Raw genomic sequence first — 22,858 nt, forward strand, 5'->3', positions numbered from 1 at the left:
AGCCGACGAGTTGAATAAATGTTTACGGCATCACAGGGTAACAGTTCAAAGTAGTTTGTTCTTTTTTAACATTGTACTTTCCAGCTTTCCATTGCCTCAAACTTTGGTCGTTATGAACGGCTAGCCAGTAGCCTGGCTCTGTGGTTGAGGTTGAGGCTAGGTAGCTAGCTAGCGACTAGCTCCGCCGTGATGCGTTTAGAGATTCCGCCCTGATGCGTTTAGAGGTCTCAGGTCAGGTGGGGTGTTTATGACATCTAACTGAGGGCGAACGCTGACATGGAAGGCTGCGATGAGGAGGACTCGTTGGAAGTACCTGAGTTGCCTTTGGAGGTGAGGCAAGTTCATTTAAAGACATGCTAGTGAGCTAGCTTACAGAGAGCGTGGACGTTATCTGTACGGAAACTTTACACAGGAATTCATTTCTCCAGACTAGGAGTGCTGAAAAGAAAAAGAAACATTACAGGCGTAATATTGCAGTTTATTACAGTGATAGTGTGAGAATTGAGTCGTACATAAAATAACAAAAGAGCGACAATTGAGTCGTTTTGTAACGACGTAATTTTAACGAGTGAATGTCAAAATTCCGACACGAACGTAAACGAAACACTCTAGTCAACATTAGCTGACCTGAGTGCTTGAACAGTATAACATTACTTAACATGATATTAACATTCATATATTAACTTCTTCTTCTTCTTTTCGTTTCTTCTAACCCGCTGGGGAAAGTGTTCCTACAGCCATTTGCATCGTTTTTGCAAAGTCTACCACCATCTGTCCCTCCAAGTTCCTTTCCTGGATGCCGACCTTACCCATCACTCCTCCATCACCCCTGTTTCCTTCACCAACATGTCCATTACAATCTGCACCAATCACAACTCTCTCTCTGTCTGGGATGCTCAGAACCACTTTGTCTAGCTCCTTCCAGAATTTCTCTTTCACCTCTAGGTCACGTCCCACCTGTGGGGCATAGCCACTAATCACATGATACGTAACACCCTCAATTGCAAGTTTCAGCCTCATCGCTCGATCTGATACTCTTTTCACCTCCGAGACATTTGTTGCTAATGCTTCCTTTAAAATAACCATTGCTCCATTTCTCTTCCCATCTACACCCTGGTCAAATAATTGAAACCCTGCCCCTAAACGTCTAGCCTTACGGCCTTTCCACCAGCTCTCCTGGACACACAATATATCACCCTTTCTCCAAATCATCGTGTCAACCGACTCCCGAGATTTTCCTGTCATAGTCCCGACATTCAAAGTCCCCGCATTCAGTTCGAGGCTCTGTGCTTTCCTCTTCTCTTTCTGCCTAAGAACCTGCTTTCCACCTCTCCTTCATCTTCGACCCACAGCGTCTATCTATCTATCCATCTATCTATCTATATTCCCAATAATGTTACCAGTTTAATGCTTGTAAAATTCCAACTTTATTCCCACATCATTGCAACTTCTTTCCTCGTAATATTACCAGTTTAATTTTTCAACAAACTCACCAAACTTACTTTACTGAATGCATCTTTTTTCAAATTCTAATTACACCTCTTTTTGCGTCCTTATTTTATTGGAATAATTTCATACAGTCCCCTCCAAACGTATTGGACCGACAAGGTCAATTCCTTTGTTTTTGTTGTACAGTGAACACATTTGTGTTTCAGATCAAAAGATGAATATGAGACAAAAGTTGAGAATTCCAGCAATAACTGCATCAAGCCTGCGACCCATTGACTTCACCAGAGTGTTGCGTTCGTCATTTGAAACGCTTTTCCAGACTTTTACTGCAGCCTCTTTCAGTTGTTTGTTTCTGGGGGTTTCTCCCTCCAGTCTCCTCACATATACAACAAAAACAAAGGAATTGACCTTGCCGTTCCAATACTTTTGGTGGGGACTGTATGATTTCCTCAGTGTGGTTAACTTTTCATCTTCCTCGCAATTGTTGTATCGTTTGACATGACCAATACAATGTCCCTCTATGTCTTTCTAGATTGTAGTCTACATTCTGAGCTTCCTCCGGACTTCAGACAGAAAGGAAGCGTCACTGGTCTGCCGCAGCTGGTACATTGCAAGCCAGGATTTGTGTTTTCAGGTCATTTGTGCCTCATCGCTTACACTGTAAAGTCCACAAATCTGCAATAATGTTCAATGCGTCAAGTAAAAAGCAAAACAAACAAAAAAAGAAACTGTTGTCTGTCTCTCTTTTTGTGTGTAGAAAAATGCCATATTTAGCTTTCCGGCTTCAGCCTCATCCCTGGAGCTGGTCAGGAGTCTGGGGCGAAGGTCTCGCTGCAGCCTGATCATCAGCCAGCTTGATGGATTCAGCTTGTCCAGATCTCTGCTGCTGGAGGTCAGTTTTGGAGGGCTTTTGTCAACAGAAACGGCTCCTCAGAAAGCCACCATTCAGGGTACAGCTTTAATCGCGACGGGTGAATGTCGCAAGTCTCAAATAGGAGCATCGAAACAGAAATACAACTAGCCATCCATTTTCTATTCTGTTTAGCTTTGCGCGGAGCTGGAGTCCCTCCCAGCTTACTTCGGGTGATAAGTTTAATCCACCCCGGACTGGTTCCCAGTCCATCACAGGGCAAATATAGAGGCAGGCGAGCGTTCAACCTCACGTTCACACCGTTACTGAGTGGGAACTGAGTCAGGCGAACAAACCACTATAACGTCAGTGACTACTCTTACAGAGGTACCTTCATTTAGGAATGCCTCAGTTTATGAACTGTGTTATTATTTTACTCATTATAAAATGTACGTATTTACAAGTAAATCGAGTGATGAGCTTGATCACGGAACGAATAAACTCTTAAGTCACGGTACCACTGTACACTTAATTTGACAGAAAAACATGGATCTACTATTAAAACAGACATCGTAACGTCACTGATAATATTTGATAGATGTTCAAACTTTGTTTTTTTTGGACAACTTTATGCTTCTAGCTTTGTGTGGAAGCCTCTTTTTATTTGTTCCCAGTGTCCAAAGCAAGGTCCATAAAGGTATCCCTGGGTGATGTACGTTGTGAAAGAACTTTCACAGAACCCTGACCTCAACCCCATCCGACACATTTCGGATGAACTAGAACAGAGAACTCCATACTTTTGGACATGCTCACTTCCTGTACGTGTCCAATGTTACTTCAATCTAATGCGTCCCCTTACCCCTCTCTCCAACCAGGTGGGTCTACGTGTTGGCTCCAAGCTGGACAGTTTAGCCCTGCCTGGCAGCAGTGTCACAGAGGCCTCGCTGCTCGCTCTCCTCCCTCGCCTCACGTCCCTCCGCAGGCTCGACTTAAGAGGCCTGGACAGCCTCTTCATGTCTGGAGCGTTCCTCTCCAGGAAGGAACACAGACAGCAGGTTAAATCCAACATAAGTTATAGACATTCTAATGGGAAGTGATTTGACATCTCACGTATTGTGTTTTATATTCAATACAGAGCAGTTCTTTGCGTATGAAATGTATATATATATATATATATATATATATATATATAGGTGCATCTCAATACATTTAAATATTGTTGAAAAGTTAATGTGCAGTGGAAAAAGTATGCGAACTCTTTGGAATTTTTAAAATTTCTGCATAAATAGGTCATAAAATGTGGTTTGATCTTCATCTAAATCACAAGAGTAAACAGCATCTGCTTAAACTAACAGCACACAAACAGTTATTTGTTTTCATATATTTCTTGAAAATGATGTGTAAACATTCACAGGACAGGGAGGAAAATGGAAGCGAACCTGTAAGGCGACGGATTCTCCAAGAGCTAATCAGTCAGCCGTGAGCCAACCTGGAGTCCAATCAATAAAACACAATTGCAGGTGTGGCTTAAAGCTGCTCCGGCCGCTAGAAAATACACGGGTGGGTGGGGACGGGTGTTGCAACCGTACAGTGATCCAAAACACAAAAGAAAACCAACAATAGAATGACTTTAGACGAAGAAATTAGTGTATGTGGTCTGGAGTGGCCCAGTCAAAGTCCTGACCTCAACCTGAGTGAGATGCTGTGGCGTGACCTCGAGAGCTATTCACACGAGACATCCCAGGAATCTTGCTCAACTGCGACGGTTTTGTAAAGAGGAATGCTTAAAAATTCATCCCGATTGTTGTGCACGTGGCGGCACGGTGGACGACTGGTTAGAGCGTCCGCCTCACAGTTCTGGGGTGCGGGGTTCGATCCCCGGCCCCGCCTGTGTGGAGTTTGCGTGCTCTCCCCGTGCCTGCGTGGGTTTTCCCGGGGCACTCCTGTTTCCTCCCACATCCCAAACACATGCGTACTAGGTTAATTGAAGACTCTGAATTGCCCGTAGGTGTGACTGTGAGTGCGAATGGTTGTTTGTTTGTATGTGCCCTGCGATTGGCTGGCAACCGGTTCAGGGTGTGCCCCGCCTCCTGCCCGACGATAGCCGGGATAGGCTGCAGCGCGCCCGCGACCCTAGTGACGAGAAGCGGCTCAGAAAATGGATGGATGTTGTGCACGTCTCATCTGCAACGACAGGAAACGTTTGGATGAGGTTATTGCTGCCAAAGGACGGTTAACCAGTTATAAAATCCAACGGTTCACTTACGTTGTCCTCCCTGTCCTGGGAATGTTTACATCTTCAATAAAAAAATGAAAACATTTAATCAATCGTTTGGTATTCGTTCATGCCGACTGTTTGTTTATTCTTGTGATTTCGAAAATCAGATTACATTTTGTGACAGATTTATGCAGAAGTGTGTTTACATACTTTTTCTTCCCACTGTATTTAAGTATAGTTCAATTCGTAAAAGTGAAACTTGATGTATTATGCAGATTCAATAAAGACAGTTTAAAATACAGAAGGCCCATTCCATACCGAATGTAAAATCAAATCATTCTGATTGCTGCCGATGTATTATTCTAATTTCTCTAGATGCCGAATTTGGGGTTTATGTTAGCTGTAAGCTATAATCGTCAAAATAAAAAATGAAAATCACACCAAAGTAAGTATGAAATATATTATTCTGCGTGTCTATAAAATACATTTATAAGTTTCACGTTTTGAATTAAACTGCTCTAATAAATAAGTTTTCCACAATACACTGTGGTCTAAACTATTGTCCTAATTTTTCTGACTAACCAATGCAGTTTTCAGTGAATACAATTTTTGTGGTCTTCAAAGGTCCCATATTTTGGCTATTTAGACCTCCATATAGTGACTCTCTAATATGGAATTAGTATAAAAGTGTCAATTTCATTTAAAAAGAAAAAAAAAAAAAACACCTTGGTTTTGTAATACAAGTGTCCAGAAAAGGCCCCTCTGACAGCTACTTCTGTTTGACCCAGTTTTGTATCCGCTTTGTACATATTTGGCTAAGTAAGACTGCCCCCTTTTGCCTGATTGGTTGCTTCCGTTTAGAAGGCGCACTTGTGAGAGCACACGTGTTTGTTCTATTGACAGCGCTGGTTTGGGAGCGGAGAGGTAGGGGGAGATCTTCGCTAGTGACGTCGATAAGCTCGAGAAATTCCAATGACCTGATTTCAGGTCTCTCGGCAGAAAAACGTCTGGATTTCAGGAATGCGTGGACGATTTTAATTCACATTTCACAGGTTTACTGAGGCACCAAAGAGACAATATTACATCCCCAATACTAGAAAAAGTTGGTTTGGCTCAATATGTCCCCTTTAAAAATCTCTTATTGGCTGAAGACCAGGGGGTAGGAGCACATTACACGGGTTTTAAGATCATTGCATTGGCTACCCGTGTGTTTCAGGATCCATTTGACAGTCAATCAATCAATCATCTATATAGCTCATTTCATACTTCAATAGCAACACAAGTGCTTCACAAGACAAATGATAAAAGACACAAACACATTCCTCCAACAAACCAGCAGTCTCCGAGCCCCTGCGACACGAAACACACATGTGTAAAAGAAGTTACGATTCAAAAAAGATGATTAAATACATAACATAGTTGTTGGAACATGCCCGAGCAGAGTGGAGTGAAGAAGCGCCATCACGGAGGGCCACCAGCGACAGAAGCTGCGAGCTGACAGCCTCCCAGTGAGGAAACACTGGAACATTAAAAACAAATAAAACAACCAACTAGCCATCCATTTTCTGTAATGTGAATTACAATCTTAAAATCACGCATTTCCAGACGTTTTTCTGCCGAGAGTTCAGGTCAATCGAATTTCTCGAGCTTATCTACGTCACATGCGAAGATCTCCGCCTTCCCTTTCCGCCCCCAGCCGGCGCTGTCAACATAACAAACACGTCTGCTCTCACAGAGGCAACCAATCAGGGGAAACAGGGCGGACAAAGCGGAATTGAAAACCGCGTCAAACAGAAGTAGCTGTCAGAGGGGAATTTTCTGGACACTCGTATGACAAAACCAAGTTCATGTTAGAGAGTCACTATATGGAGGTCTAAATAGCCAAAATGCGGGACCTTTAAAATCCCCAATATTTGACATTGTGTTCCAGGTCAAGTCTGCCTTGTCTAGCCTTGAAGAACTGGACCTGTCCGACCTGCGCTACCTCTCTGACCTCACCTTCAACCGCCTCACCAGCTGCACACCTCGCCTCCGTCGCCTCTCGCTGGCTGGCTGCCACATCGCTTTTGAATTTGACCCTTACCGCGGATGCCCCGTGGGAACTGTCGAGGTTTCCTCGGCGCTCCTCTCGCTGAGGAACCTGCGGAAGTTGCTAACGGAGCAAAGCGCTACCCTCGTCGCTTTGGACCTCAGCAGAACCGCCATCGCCCCCGAGTCCCTTCGCAGTATCGCCCAGGTTAGGAAATGTTGCATCTCTGCAAATTATGTCCAGGAATATATGCGCTAATCTTGTGCAGTGAATGTAAACGTCTCGGGTTAGTCGGTGTTTATGTCACGTACGACCTACTCCGTTGTTTAATTCAGCCCACCGAGCATTTACATTGTTATCGTGTCGTATCGTTCGTTACATGATAGTTCATCTATCTACCATTTCCCTTACCGCTTACCGCCACTAGGGTCGCGGCCGTGCTGGAGCATATCCCAGCAATCTTCAAGCGAGACTGGTCGCCAGCCAGTCGCAGGGCACGTATCAACAAACAGCCATTCGGAGTCATATTCACTCCTACGGGCAATTTTGAGTTTTCAATTAACACAGGCGGGGCCGGGGATTGAACCGTGGTCCTCAGAACTGTGAGGCAGACGCTCTAACCGGTCGTCCACCGTGCCGCCCGATTTTGGGGGTGTTGGAAGAAACCCTGACAAAACCAAAGCAGGCATGGAAAGAACATGCAAACTCTACACACAGGCGACGGCAGATTTGAACCCGGGTCCCCAGAACTGTGAGGCGGAGGTGCTAACCAGATGGTCACCGTGCCGCCCTACATAATATCCATCCATCCATTTTCTGAGCCGCTTCTCCTCACGCGGGTCGCGGGCGCGCTGGAGCCTATCCCAGCAACAATCGGGCAGGAGGCGGGGTACGCCCTTGAACTGGTTGCCACAGCCAATCGCAGGGCACATGCAAACAAACAACCATTCGCACTCACATCCACACCTACGGGTAATTTAGAGTTCATAAAAAATGTGTTAGTTAATTTATTGTTAAACATACAATAAGACCCATTAATAGAATAGAAAATGTTACATATCGCTGTCGTTAGGTGGAAACCATGTACAATACCGCCGAAACCATCACTCTTCAGGAAACCCCCATAAAACAACACGTGTGTTAAGCCATTAACATTGCATCGTTAAGGAGAGCATGCCATTTTCAACACTTTATGTGGTGGGTTTTCTCCGGGCACTCCGGTTTCCTCCCACATCCCCAAAACATGCGTGGGACGTTGATTGACGACTCTAAATTGCCCGTAGGTCTGAAAGTGAGTGGGACAGGTTGTTTGTTTCTATGTGTCCTGCGATGGGCTGGCGACCGCTTCAGGGTGTGCCCCGCCTCCCGCCCACAGATTGCTGGGATAGGCTCCAGCAAGCCCTGACCCGAGTTAGGGTAAGCGGTAAAGAAAATGGATGGATGGATGGAACATACCCAGGTGGGCACTGACCAATCGTATCGATTTATGAAAGAATCTGAAATTGAGCAAATTTGGACGTAGCAGGTTTTGGGCCAACTCCAGTGATATACATTTAACAATGTGTTTATTTACTGATTATTATTAAATAATTGGCTAATGAAATTAATGATAAATGATACTTAAAAATGAGTGAATCATTTCCATATTTTACATCCACAATCCTTGTTATCGCCTCTTCTGCGAATGACCTGGCCGTCTGCTTAGGAAATCTAGTGTGGCACTTGTACACAAACGCTTCCCAACCCCCGGTTGATATGGTCTTTGTCACAGGTTGAAGGCGTGTCCTTGGAGGAGCTTTGTCTGCAAAGCTGCAAGGAGCTGACGGACTACTCGGTGGAAGTTCTGGTGAAGCACCAACCCGGCCTCCGGAAGCTGGACATCAGCGGCTGCGCCGAGCTGACCGGCAGGGCCGTGGTGGCCGTGGCGCGAAGCCTGAGCTCGCTTACGCACCTCTCTTTGTCACGAGACTGGAAGGTCACCGAAACAGGTATACATTTAGTCGGTAGAGGCTTCATTTCAAAGACTCAAAATGCTAGTGTCTTCTTCTTTTCCTTGGGGCTTGTCCCTTTAGGGGTCGCCACAGCGCGTCATCCTAAAAAGCTCGGCATTTTCTTATATCCGCTGTCGAAGTTGAGGGATGGTTCTCATGTGGTCCGCAGGCCTCGCCGACCTGGTGTCAGTCGCATCCCTGAGGGGTCTGGATCTATCGGAGTGTCTTCACGTCGGTGGGGCGGAGATGGTGAAAGGTTTGTCGCAATGCCGTGGTGAGCGAGCACAGCTGGAGAAGCTCAACCTCAGGAGCTGCACTTACATGCGGGTCAGTCATTAGTTCAACGAACGGAGGTTCATGAACTCATTCGTGTTGGGGGTGAAAGTGATCTGAACATGGTGTATTTCTGCCTGATGAATGTTTTGGAGTTTGAGTTGAACTCTAAGCAGCGCAGCAATAGAGGCTACGGACCAATTACGTGCGAGTCAAGTCATCCTCCGACCTTACCCAGACAATCAAGTCTGCATTTCGAGCGGCAATCGCTGACAGCGCACAGACTTGAGAGGGAAAAAGGGAGAAAAGTTCACAAAATGACCAACATTTTAGTGGAGAGCGCTTATTAAAAATAACTATGTGAAACGCCATTATGAGACAAAACAAGTTGTGTTGGGTTCGAATGTCAGCTGCGGCATGTTCGGTGAATTGAAGCCTTCAAATCGTCCTTTGGCGTGAACGTGAGTGCGAATGGTTGCCTGGCGACAATTCCAGGGCGCACCCCTGTGACCCAAATGAGGTCTTCCTTCGTCTCTCCTCAGGATGAGGCCGTTTTCTCCCTCGCTCAACTTCTCGGCACCACTCTACGTGAACTGGACCTGACCTCGTGCGTTAACGTGACGGACCTGTCGGTGCGTGCCGTCGCCACCTACCTGCAGGGCCTGGTGGTCCTGCGACTGGGCTGGTGTAAAGAGGTGACGGATTGGGGCCTGCTGGGCATGGTGGAGACGAGCACGTGCGAGCCGGACGAGGAGAAGGTGAGCAGCACGGACGCAGAGCACTGCTGTTGCTCTTTTATGTTTCTTAGAGGAGGAACATTTAGAAGTGTTTTTTTTTAATCGTTGGACAAAGAGGTGTGGGTAGTTATGTGCATTAGCCCCAGTGTTACATTCCAACGGGATGGAGACGTCCATCCATCCATTTTCTGAGCCGCTTCTCCTCACGCGGGTCGCGGGCGTGCCGGAGCCCATCCCGGCTGTCGTCGGGCAGGAGGCGGGGTACGCCCTGAACTGCTTGCCAGCCAATCGCAGGGCACATACAAACAAACAACCATTCGCACTCACAGTCACGCCTACGGGCAATTTAGAGTCTCCAATGAATGCGTGTTTTCGGGATGCGGGAGGAAAGCGGAGTGCCCGGAGAAAAGCCGCGCAGGCACGGACGGGGAGAACATGCGAACTCCACACAGGCGGGGCCCCGCGGGGATTGAACCCCGGTCCTCAGAACTGTGAGGCAGACGCTCTAACCGGTCTTCCGCCGGGATGGAGACATGAAAAAGTACATTTTCTCTCATATGTCCCCACTCCCCTTGACAGGAGGACAAGGGCCCCAGGTTCACGCGCACCTTCGGGAACATGGGCTTCTTCAAGCCTCCGCGTTTGCCCTTCGAGGAGCGTCCCAAGCTGGTGACGCCGGATGACCTGGAGCAGTTCAAAGGGCAAGCGGGAGTGTCGCTGTTGGCCCTCGTGAGGCTGCGAGAGCTCAACTTGTCGTCCTGCTACAAGCTCACAGACAGCAGCATCACGCGGGTAGACACTCAGACGCAAAAATGTGCTCACTCTTTCACTGGCCATTACTCATCGATTTCGTTTGGATTTACACAACTCACGTAGATGTCTTTGGATTTTGTATTTTTTGTTTGCTTTTGTTTGCTGCATGAAGTTTGCAAGATTTGTAACATTTCTTGTCATTAGTCTAAAATATCTTCACGGCCACCCATTTTCTCTACAGCATGTCCTCATGAGGGTTGCAGGTGAGCTGCAGCCTATGCCACCTTAGCAACCGGTTGCCAGCCAGTTCACATTCACACAATGGACAATTTAGGTATATACCTGAAGAAATGCCAACTTAAAGTTTGTTTGCACATAGAAACCTCCAAAATCTACTTTTTAATACGGGGATGTGCCAAAAAATGGGAATATTGAGGGGAAGTCCATTTATTTCAATAGTTTGGTTCAAAAAGTGAAACTTGATGTTGTATTAGTTCCCCACAAACAAAGTGAAATATTTCAAGCTTGTATTTGGTTCAGTTTTGATGATTATGACACAAAGACCAAAATCTAAACAAATCCAGTATTTCATGTGACCACCCAAAAAAGGATCTTAAACACAGAAATGTTGGCCTTCTGAAAAGTGTATTCAAGTAATATGCCCTCAATGCTTTGTTGGGCCTCCTTTTGGATTAATGACAGCGTCAAGGCGGCATAGCATGGAGGTGCTCAGCCTTTGGCGCAGTTCAGATGCCCAAGTTGCTTTGATATTGGCCTGCAGATTGTCTGCATTTCTCATCTTCTCAGGTCCACGCCAGGCGGGTTTGCTGGCCAATCGAGTACCGTTATTCCACGGCTACTAAACCAGGTATTGGCAGTTTTGGCTTTGTGGGCCGGTGCCAAATCGTGCTGGAAGATAAAACCGTCGGCTCCGAAAAGCTCGTCGGCAGTGCTCTAAAATGTCCTGGGAGACAGCCGCGTTGACAAAAGAGACCGGAACCACACCAGCAAATGTCACGGCTCCCCGAACCTTTACTGACTGTGGAAACTTCACACTGGACTTTCAGCAGCTTGACCATTTGTGCTTCTTCAGTTTTCCTCCAGACTCTGGGACCTTGATTTCCAAATGAAATGCAAAATTGACTTTCATCTGAGAAGAGGACTCGGGACCACCGGGCTACGGCCCAGTACGGACGCTTCTGACGTCGTTTTTGGTTCTGGAGCGGCTCGACACACGTAATACTACAGCTGTAGCCCGTGTCGCGCGGACGTCTGTTTGCGCTGCTTCTCGATGCACCGATACCGGCCTCGGTCCGCTCCTCACGAAGCGCCGGCGGATTTCGTAATCGGCCGTTGCTTGACAACGCTCTCGAGGCTGCAGTCATCCTTGTGACTTGTGGCCCTTTTCCCCTTCCTCTTAACACTCTGTGCTAATGTACTTCGATGCAGCGCTCTGTGAGCATCCAGCTTCGTTTGCAATTTCTTTATGCGACCTTTTCTCCTTATGGAGTGTGTCAAGGATGGCTTTCTGCACGAGCGCCAAGTCAGCAGTCTTCGCCATGATTCTCAAGCCTACTAAGCCAGACTGAGACCATTTCAAGGCTGAGGAAAACCTCGGCAGGCATTTTGCCGTCATGACAGTAGCTGACAAGAGTCATGAGAATCTAAGTTTGGGAAATACTGGATTTGTTTATTTATGTATATATATGTTCTGTCTTTCCGCCATAATCATCAAAATTGAAATGAATAAAGGCTTGAAACTAATATACTAATATAACATACAAGTTTCACTTTTCGAAGCAAATTATTGAAATAAATGTACTTTCCCTCGATATTCTAATTTCTTTTCATTCTCAGTACCACTCCCCCCACCCCCGCCCCCCTCATATTGCTAATACAGCAGAAACAAAAACAAATATAATAAGCAAGCGTAATGGGCAGTACCAGACTAAGTTCCTTTTTGTAGGGACACCCTGTACCGTCGGTGTTTCAAGCCCATCGGCACCCCAAACATTCGAGGTGGTTTTCTTTTTTCTTTTTTCTTTTCAAGCCAGAACAGGTTGCAATATTGCAACAGCAAAAATAGACTACGTCAAGAATACAGCTGCCTCAAAAGTGGTTTGTTCCACCCAATCTCTCCCACCTCCCCCCTCGGTTCTGCCTTCACAGAGCAGTACGGTTGCCCCTGCCGTGTCCTATGGAGATGGATTCATTGTTTGCGTGTTACATGCGCAGGTGGTGCGCTTCACAGACCTCCAACATCTCTCGCTGTCCTCGCTGCCCGGCATCACCGACGCCAGCTTGTCGGCAGTTGCCCGGCACTGCCGTGCCCTCGCCGGCCTGGAGCTCAGCCACTGCGCGCGCATAAGCGACCGGGGCGTGGCGCAGGCGGCGCCGCACCTTCACCGGCTGCAGCATCTCTACCTCTCTGGTTGCAATAGCATCACGGATAAGTAAGTCAGTGCTACGGTCCATCCTTGACAACAGCGGTCCCCGACCCACTAGGCCATTTGGCACCACACCGCACTAAGACTGTTTTTACTCTGTTGAGTTTTTATACTGTACAGTGCTAGTTTTCTCATTTAAAAACAAAAAAACAAACACGGAATAGACTGGACATACAGTAAATAAGACACTTCAGGTGTCATTGTCTCCCATGACCGCTAAATGGGAACGGCTCATTCAAAAGAAACAAGCGCCTGCAGGGCTCCCATGAATAACAACTACATTTAGCGCAACGGTGGGTTGTATTTTGAATAATCTTTTTTTTTTTATATCTATGCTGGTCTGTTAAAATATTGCTTTATGTGAAACCGGTTCTGAATTGTATTTGACGGTTGGACATTTACAGATCTTTGTTCCTGCTGGCTCAGCACTGCAAGCGACTCAAAACACTCGACGTGTCCAAGTGCGGCAATATTTCGGGAACCGCCATGGAACGCCTTCCATCGCAGCTTCCCTTTTTGGAAAACGTCCAGTACAAACTACCTGGTGGGACTGACTTTTCAACTCTGATTTAATGTTCTAGATGACTTTTTTTTTTTTTTACTGACCAACAGTGATATGAAGAGTCGATTGAGGTTCATTACATTGTCCACAACTGAACAGATAAACAGATCATCAATGAACAGTTGAGAGGGCTTCAAGCGTACAGGTTAAAGGTTATAATGAAATTAATTATTTCATATACCTGTGTATCGTTGTTTTCATTAGAATTAACCAATATAAAAAAAGTCACATTATGTCCTAAAATCATTTCCTGTGTCGAATGCCTGATAAAGGCTGATTTGTTAACTCATTCACCGCCGGTCCTCCGTGTTAACATGGTTCATTGAATTCAACAGCCGTCAATGGCAGTGTTCAAATATTTTGGGACGCCCCGTATGCATCTAATTACATATTTCCAACGATGCGTACTAATGAGGTGGCGAAGTTGGCACAGCCCGAACATTTCAAGCTGCCACTTGTGTACTGCTTTCCTTTAAAATAAAGTCTTTTTTTTTTTTTTTTTTTTGGTCACATGAAGCCAAAAATCATCAAGTGCACCCATCTAATAAAAACAGCTGGAAACTAGAATTTAGAAATTTCATTGTATTTATTTATATACTTAAAGAGATCTTTGCAAAGTACAAACACAGATGAGTCCAAAGGTAATGTCAGCATCTTCGTTAGGACAATGTTGGCGTTCAGCATTAAAGTTCGTCACTTTTGTTGGCCGACACGGTGGTTTAAAACTGCAATGCATCAGAACTGTGACTGTAATCTCATAAAATGTTTTTATAAATAAAGCAATGGGACAAAATGATTCAAAAATATTCATGCTCTGTCACCCCAAAGAAAAAACCTGCAACTTGTTTGCATTATGACAGAGATGATTGTGGTAAGCACACCCACATGCTCATTGTTGAGAAAATGCATCATTTCATCTTCACAGGAAGTAATTTTACACAGGAGAGTACCTATTTGTTTGAGCAGAACATTGTCCAAGACTTGGTTGTGATCTGTTCTGACAAACATGTACCATACAAATCATCATAACAAAAAAGGGCTATTTATACTGCATCTCGTCAAGAGGTGCACAGAAACAAATAATTTGGTTTTCTTTGAGGGACAGCAAGTTTTGCGAGACGTCTCACTACCCCGACTCGCTTGCAGGAATATTCCATACAGGTCGCCCAAAATTATCATTGTAAAGCACAGTAATTATTTAACAAATTTAAAGCACAGGTTTTGCTTGTTTGGTTCTTCTGTACTCTATAATAAGATCAAGGGTCTATTTTTGCTTTTACACAAAACAAGGTAGATTTGCATTCACTTCACTGAGTCTACAAAAAAACTTTGGAACAGATTGGTTAAAAAAATAAAAAAAAAAAGCAAAATTGCGAGGTTCAGTCACGCTGCGTTGATGTTAAAGATGAGCACAGCAGCAGTAGGAGCTCATGAACATTTGCACTTGGAAGTCAGAGCCCCAAACACAATCATACAATCCTCTTCAATGGAACACACTGTATATTTACACGGGCACACGTTGGTGTCACGCCCTCTACTGCTCAGTTTGACTAAAGTCGTAGCAGAAGTTGTAGTTGCTCGGCGGTTTGGGGACGAGAGGCGCATTCTCCGGGATGGGGATGTTCTCCAAATCCAGGAGGCGAAGCTTTATCTCCATGGAGAGGAGGATGTCCAGCTCGCTGCGCATGGATTCGCTACTCATTTCCCGGCCCAGGAGGACGCTCAGTCCGTCCGTCCACAGGCAGAACTGACGCGCGCACACAGACAATTTCTAAGTGGACAGCTGATGATGTTGACCTTGATGTTATGAGCCGGACTCACGTCAGTCCTTGAGGGGGCGACGAAGTTGAGGCTGTACTCCTCCACGTCGTAGGTGATGCTAAACGCCAGGTCCGACACCTCCTACGTGTGACACACAGTGAGGCCTCAAGCAGTATGGAACATGAACACATCATCAGTGTTTATTGAGCCAAGGCACATCGTTTACATTGGCAAATGTTACTTTGTTTTTGTGGGAACCTATCCTCTGTTATTTGCTGAAAACGGACCTATGAGCTGTTTTTGTGCTCTTGCCAAAGCCATGTCTAATATGAAAAAATATTACTTTGGTGCCATCTTGTGGCATTTCTTGCCAAAGACTCGAGGGAAGGAAATTAGGCCAAACATTCAGAGGCTAAGAGCCACCATTTCTACTGTGTTCCCCCACAGAGCCACATCATACACGTGGGCGTAGGCAGAGGGTTATCAGAGATTTCTTTCCAGAAATTCTTTGTTAACCAGAAAGAAAAAAAAAAAAAAAAGGGGGCGGTGGGCACAGTTGTGCCAGTTTTCTGCCCTGGGCACACAAACTGCCCCCCATCTCTTCCACTCACTCTCTCTTACACACACAGACCTTTGCTCTGACGTACCGGAAATGTCACACATTCAAAGAATAGTGACAACAAATGACTCCCTCAGAACTAAGACCACAGACCACAGACCAGTCATTTTCAACAACGAACACCGTGTGCACTGTCTCACAAACGAACTCGGTTCAATGTTCACTTCACGTCTACAAACAAAGCGATAACTTACAATAGCATGATTTCTCTCACCATGCACGTTGCTTCGTGGGACTTCTGCCATCCCTCGATCGCAACAATTCTTTTCAAATATAGTTGATAGCCACTGGTTGCCACTCGAAGCAGTTTCTTCACGTGTCAATTCCAATTGAGTGTATACATGTGCACATCGGTGTAAACGTCACATCATTTATTAACTGTTTATAACTTAACTAATTGTAAGCGACGACACCCCCCTCCCCCCCCCAAGCTGAGAACAATAGCACCCTAGCCAACGACTTGACTACCTTCTACTGCAGACTTGAAAAGGACACTTTCACACCCTACACCCCCGACCACAATCGCACCTCTGACTTCTGCGTTTACCATCCGCGAACAGGATGTGAGACGCATCTTCAAACAACAAAAGATTAACAAAGCGGCAGGCCCGGACCATGTGTCCGCATCCTGCCTCAAAGTCGGCGTGGACCGGCTCGCGCCAGTCTTCACTCAGATCTCCGGAACTGTGCGAAGTTCCATCCCGTTTCAAACGCTCCACCGTCATGACTAAATGACTACAGGCCTGTCGCTTTGACATCTGTGGTCATGAAGTCCTTTGAACGTCTCGTGCTGAACCACCCCAAGAGCGTCACAGGTCCCCCGTTTGCAGTTTGCCTACCGAGCGAACAGGTCTGCGGATGATGCGGTCAACATGGGACCGCACTTCATCCTTGAACGCCTCGACAGCGCAGGGACCTACGCGAGGATCCTGTTCGTGGACTTCAGCCACGAACAGGATCAACACCATCATCCCTGAACTCCTTTCATTCAAGCTTCTCCAGCTCAGCGTCTCGCCTGCCATCTGCCAGTGGATTTACAGCTTCCTGACGGGCAGGACGCAGCAGGTGAGGCCACCTCATCCGCACGCGGCATCAGCACCGGGGCGCCCCGAGGTCGTGACCTCTCTCCGCTGCTCTTCTCTCTCTCTACGCGAACGACCCCACCTCAGCGCAACCGGCTGTCAAACTCCTCAAGTTTGCAGATGACACCGCTGTCGTCGACCTCATCGAGGACGCTGACGAGTCTCCATATCGACAGGAAGCGGAGCGGCCGGAGCTGCGTTGCGCCCGACGCGACCTGGAGCTGAACACGCTCGAGACTGTAGAGATGACCGTGGACTTCAGGAGGCATCCTACGCCACGGCTGCCCCTATGCTGTCCAGCTGCCGTGCGTCAACCGTCAAGACCTTCAAGTTCCTGGGAATTACAGTCTCTCAGGACCCGAAGCGGGCGATCAACATCAAGTCTCGGCGCCCTTTGCACGACGGTCATTGCACCGGACTATTGCAATATTAGTCATTCGAACGGCTCTAAGTGCTAGAGGACTCTGCATCTTTTTGCACAATTGTCAAAAAAAAAAAATGTACTGGCATTACCAGATAACTGGCAACCCTTTACTGCTCAGTGACTGTTTTTTTTTGGTTTTGTGTTTTTTCGTCAATGTCTTCATGTCTCCACAGTGTTCTCTGTCAACTGACCGTCTGTTGTCGTACTCGAGCGGCTCCAACTACCGGAGACAAATTCCTCGTGTGTTTTTCGGACATACTTGGCAAATAAAGAAGATTCTGATTCTGATTAAGCTAGCGGTCCCTCGTGTATTAATTAATTAGCGCAGTAGTTGGAATTCTTTTTATACTTTCATCAAAACACCTGCTTGATTAAAAAGAAGTTCAGAACAAGATCTCCGCCAAATATACACTGTGGTCGGAAGCCGCCATATTTACAGGGATGCGTGTAAACGATGTCAGCGCACATTTACGTCAAAACAGAGCACGCACGGACAGGGTGGAGATTCACCCATGCGGATTCGTGGTTAACACGACAAAAAATGTATTTCTGATCCGTTTGGAAAAAGGAAAATTCCATCCGTGTGAAACCAAATGTCATTGAAATTTGGCCGATCCAGGTGTTTATATGGAGTGTTTTCATAAGCGGAAATTGCGCGGTCCGGGTTGCCTGGCAACAGGCATTATCGTGCGGCGTCAACGTAAGAGCCGCAAGAAAGCGGTCGGAGAGCCATAGGCTTCGTCTGATAGAAAAAAAGTGCTCGGCCACCAACAACAAATCTTTTTGCGTGGGCACCAATTGCAGAATTTCCCCACTGAACCGCTGGCTACCACAATGATGATGATCCGAGGAGAAGCGGTACAGAAGCTGGACGGATGATCTCAATTTACTCACAATTGTACTGACAGTGAAATCTTGGGCCGTTTAGTTGAACAAAAAAAGCTATTCTGACATACGAATGACAACGGGTGTCGCTATACGTCGCTGGCACAAAGACGCATTAACGATGGCAAACAAATGACGTTCAGATCAATTCGGCACAACGGGAGCGTTTCCTGCAGCACAGCCGACGAGCCGCTCACCTTGTTCTGCTTGCCTTTGTTCTCCTTCATGTGAGGACACTCTTTGCCCACCAGCAGAGCTTTGATGTCTGCCACCGGGACTAAACGACAAGCAGAGGCCGTCATTAACCGGACAGAATATTCCTCCGCGACCTCGTACGGAGACGCGTCATCGCGTCGGCAGTCTTCCGCACGCGCTCAGCCCAAACTCACTCTTTTCTTGCAGCGTTTCAACGGGTGGCGTTTCCGAGTCCTCCTCCACGTCGCCGTAGTGCAGCATTTTGTGATTGGGCGACAAACGACAGTACCACAATTTGTCTGGGGGCCACGGGGGAACAGCCAATAAGATGAAAGTTTGCAGAAAAAAAAAAAAAAAAAAAAGAAGAAAAAAAGTCTTTTCTCTCTTTTGGTGCAAGTGCGCGTCACGAACCTTGTCTGCGCCGGCTGCTGATCTTCCGGAACAAGGTCCCCTGACACAGCCTGTTGAGTCTTTGCTGACGGATCAACTCAAGCAGCTCGGGCTTCAGACGCTCTTTCAGTTCGCTGGAATCCCACAAATGCAACTTCATCATTCTTGAAATGGAACCAATTAAGTTCTGAATTGCAGACAGACGTGCAAAGATCACCTCGTTTCTTCTCAGGCACGCTATTAAGTACAATTATAATTATAAAGAGAAGCGGAACAAGATGTCCCTGCATATCCATTCCGCATTGCTGTAAATGCTTCAGAATCATTCTTGGCTTGCAGGAGTACTGACACAGAAGCAGTTCGCCATCAAACTCACAGAACGGGCGGCGCCAGCGTCTCTTCCTGGTGCAGTCGCTCCGTCTGCCGCAGTTTCAGGATCTCGCTGTAGTTGAGAGCGTTCACTTTGTTCTTGAAGAGCTCCAGGGAGGTCGGCTTGGTGGACAGCGTGCGCGTGATCTGCTCCCTCACCACCTGCATCACCTGCACAACACCGACCGCACCTTTAGCTGTGACGCAAGGGGAACATGCTGAGCCCACGAAGGAAGGCCGCAGCTGAGATTCGGCAGACGGGATCGCCAGCGGTCCACTACGCTGTCCTCGTTTCCCCAAACGTCCGCCAATCAATGAAGCGCGGCGCCTTTTCTGAACCTACTTCACAGTCATTGGCCACGCGTCATTACAATCATCAATGACTGCTAAAATTGCTGTTTTATTGAGCAGCGGCAATGAAGGTTCCGCTGCTGTAGCTGAAACAGGTTGACTCAATTCAAAAAACTAAACATGAAAGAATAACATTGGCAGCAGCGCAAGATGAGCTGGAATCAGAATCCACCAGGTGGCTCTTTACAACGATTCCGTTCCGAATAAACTTCACGGAAGAGTCATTTCGTTAGTTCCATCAGCACCTCGTTAAGCAATAGCGAAATAGCTCGGTGGGCGTGACTGGCATACAGACTTCATTGTTATGGTTGAGCCGTACGAAATCTGCCTAGCAACAGCCTCTGTAAAACAATCTGAGCAATTCCGTTCTGATCCGAATTAGTTTGTTACAGCTACTAGTTTTTAGTTCAGTTTCAGTATTCATCGCTCAGTTGGGACTGTTAAGGATTTAAAAAAAATAAAACGCATGATCTTATACTGTCGGAGGAATTTGAATTCAATTGAGCGTATTAGACAGCAATAGAGAGTCCTGTAGTTTCCCCCCCAATATGCAGCCGATCTAAATAGTTGCTGCCCCGCCAATGTGCCACCGAGTTGTTAAGCAGCCATGAAGTATGCGGGTGAGCGCCGACTTGTGTTGAACACGAATGCGTCTCCTCGGCGACAGAGGAACGCGTGCTGCACGTGAGCTCGCCAACTTTGTCATGCCTCACTGCTGACCGACATCATTCCTGTTCACACCCAAGTGAACGATCATTGACTGAAGTGGAACGTGACAGCTGGATCCCTCCGCCGGTTTTTTTTTAACATTGCATACACAAAAGCGGAAGCGTTTGAATCGGGTGGGTGACAGTTTGCCCATCTGGAAACTGAATTGTATACACAGTGACCAAAATAACCTCGTAATCCAATTTCATCATACATTTTGTTTTTTTACGCGTGATTAAACCATCTATCAAGTTGAGCGGACGACACACAGAACCACCGTACCTCCGTTGTTACTCCTTACAGGGTTACTTAATTAACACTGGAGCAAATATTCCAAGTCCAAGCGTCAATGTGTGTCGAGAGAGGCCGCGATCAGCTACGAGACGGCAGCAGAGGCGCGGGCCCGCTCGGTGGCTATTTTGTAAACAGGCACGCTGGTCGCGTCACGCACACGCAAGCCCCCGCCCGCCTCACCGTCGGCCGACGGGAGCCGCGACGGGCGGCTGTCGCTCTTTCGGCAAAAAGCGTCGGCACGTCCGCCGGTGTTCGTTAAACATTACAGCAGAGGGAGTACAGATCTTCGGATACAAGAGCTTTTTAGAAACAAAATATGAACAATTTATGTTAGTACATTTCTCATATCGTACAATGTCAATCCTTGCTCCCATACATTTCATTTCGATTGCACATTTGTCACGTACGCGAACACCGATGCTGCTCAATCTCATTGCCCGAAAGTTGTAAATGTGACGTTGGATTCTTTGATATTATTGCGGTGTGCCGTTACTATGCACGTCGCTGCTGTAAAACAAGCTCCTCCGTTGCGGGACTCATAAAGGCCCGGACAGCATTTGATCATTTGACGAATCAAAACTAAATTGGAATGTTGAGATAGCCCACCGTCACTATGTTGGACTCAAGTTTGTGTCCTGCCCTCTCATATTATGTTTGCAGAGTTTTGACATTCCCGCTCTCGTTGTCTAACGACTGCCGATTCTCAGAGAGCTTCGTTTTCCTCCTTTCCTCCGCCCTACACGCTTCCCTTTGTCCACCTAACGCCCCTTTGTGTTTGGCCCAAAGCAAAAACAAAAGGCCAGTCCCGTGGCCTTTCGGCCCGCTCCTAAAAAGGCGACGGGGTCACCGGGTTTCATGGCCGCCCAGGGAGCACTTGGTGGGAACAGGGCGGCCGCGGGCGATGTGGAAATAAGCACAGCTGCTTTGCCTTTGAGGATGATTCCAAACAGACAGATTACACCGGGGAACGCAATTTTCGTTGACTTCGGTCCGACAGCTCTTTTTACCTCATCTTTGGCTGCGGAATCCAAAACGGATCTCGCTTTTTTTTTTTCTCTCTCACGTACTCAATGTGGAATATCTCCTGAAGAAAACGAATCGAGTGAAACAAGCATTTTTCTATACGGAACTTGTTTGATACAAAATACCCAACATTTTATGGACAGACGAAACAAAAATAGAGCTATTTGGGAGTGCACACAAACAGCGTGTTTACAGACGGCGCAATGAAGCCTTCAAGGAAAAGAAGCATGGTGGAGGATCCATAATGCCGAGGGGCTGCTTCCCTACGTCAGGTACTGGACGCCTTGACTGTATCACGGGTGGCACGAAATCAGACAATTATCAAGCGATTTTAGAGCAAAATGTCTTACCCGGTGTTGCGGGGGGGGGGGGGGGGGAACACACACGAATGGTTGAAAAGGAACAAATGGACTGTTTTCAAAAGGCCAGCAATCTCAATCCAATTGAAAATCTTTTGGGGGAGCTGAAATCTGCCAGTGGGGAAAAGAACCCTGCAAATGTTCAAGAGCTTCAACAAACGGCAAAGGAAGAGTGGGAGAAAATAGCACCCGAGAGGCGCAAATAACTTCTAGACGGATCCGCGAAATGCTCGGAGGCGGTCATCGCTGCCGAAGGGCGTGCGACCAAATATGAAGGAGGGGCGCCAATACTGCTCCACGTGCTCTTTGGTTTTGGTTTTTTTCTTTGAAATGACAAAAAAAACTATTTTCTCTCTTAAATGACTTTGGACCTCCAATTCAAAAGAAGGACGTCTCTCTGCTCCTAAGTAACAATATACATTTGGTACCTTTCCATTTATTTCTGAAGATAATCAGGTTCTGCCAAAAAGGCTGTAGCTCATGGAGCTAAGCTGTCGCTGCTGTTCAATGTCTTTTCAAATAGATAATATCAACAGTTAGACTTCTGTGTATTGTCTACATGCAGTTGCAGTCAAAAGGCGAATTTATTTGCAAAAGTTAGGAACTCAGCACTTTTCAATGAACCAAGAAGCAAAGGGCAATTTAAAAGCTCAACTACTACGAGTACTTTCCCGGCGAGGGGTCGGCACGGCATGCCGTCCGTCCGTCCGTCCGTCACGCCTCGCCGCTCTTCTGCCGCCCTCGCGCATGTCCTGTATTATTCGAACATACTTCTCTGCCACTCCAGACTTCCGCCTGCAGTACCACGGTTCCTCTCTGGCTTTCTCTAGGTCCACAAAGACACCATGTAGCTCCTTCTGACCTTCTCTGTACTTTTCCATCAACATCCTCCAGGCGAATAATGCATCTGTGGTCCTCTTTCTCGGCATGAAACCATACTGTTGCTCGCAAACACACTTCTGTCCCGAGTCTCGCCTCCACTACTCTTTCCCATAACTTCATTGTGTGGCTCATTAACTTGATTCCTCTCTCGTTCCCGCAGCTCTGCACATCAGCCCTGTCCTTACAAAAATGGGCACCGGCACACTT

General features: G+C 46.7%; 2 protein-coding genes across 11 annotated transcripts in view; one reads left to right on the forward strand and one right to left on the reverse strand.

Moving 5' to 3' along the window:
* fbxl9 (F-box and leucine rich repeat protein) lies at positions 1-14,617 on the forward strand. 3 transcript variants are annotated; one of them, XM_061676301.1, is made up of 11 exons: positions 1-330; positions 1,982-2,083; positions 2,207-2,341; positions 3,175-3,354; positions 6,448-6,753; positions 8,318-8,534; positions 8,707-8,864; positions 9,353-9,568; positions 10,127-10,339; positions 12,536-12,753; positions 13,152-14,617. In XM_061676301.1, the coding sequence occupies exons 1-11, from the start codon at positions 277-279 to the stop codon at positions 13,318-13,320; spliced, it is 1,968 nt and encodes a 655-aa protein (XP_061532285.1). In that variant the 5' UTR covers positions 1-276; the 3' UTR covers positions 13,321-14,617. The 3 variants fall into 3 exon arrangements, with proteins under 3 accessions (XP_061532285.1, XP_061532286.1, XP_061532287.1); XM_061676302.1 differs by lacking the exon at positions 13,152-14,617 and having other exon boundaries at positions 10,542-12,559; XM_061676303.1 differs by lacking the exons at positions 9,353-9,568; positions 10,127-10,339 and having other exon boundaries at positions 12,470-12,753.
* The window catches only part of elmo3 (engulfment and cell motility 3), a 19,199-nt gene continuing 10,217 nt past the window's right edge, over positions 13,877-22,858 (reverse strand). For all 8 annotated transcript variants that reach the window (XM_061676294.1, XM_061676298.1, XM_061676296.1 and 5 more), the window contains 6 exons: positions 19,042-19,205; positions 18,687-18,799; positions 18,470-18,574; positions 18,278-18,357; positions 15,131-15,211; positions 13,877-15,056 (listed from right to left, as the gene is read on the reverse strand). In XM_061676294.1, the coding sequence (XP_061532278.1) occupies positions 14,844-15,056; positions 15,131-15,211; positions 18,278-18,357; positions 18,470-18,574; positions 18,687-18,799; positions 19,042-19,205 (756 nt within the window). In that variant the 3' untranslated portion in view covers positions 13,877-14,843. The remainder of the gene's footprint in view (positions 15,057-15,130; positions 15,212-18,277; positions 18,358-18,469; positions 18,575-18,686; positions 18,800-19,041; positions 19,206-22,858) is intronic.

This window comes from Phycodurus eques, chromosome 5 (assembly GCF_024500275.1).
Source record: "Phycodurus eques isolate BA_2022a chromosome 5, UOR_Pequ_1.1, whole genome shotgun sequence".
NCBI classification, from domain to species: domain Eukaryota; kingdom Metazoa; phylum Chordata; class Actinopteri; order Syngnathiformes; family Syngnathidae; genus Phycodurus; species Phycodurus eques.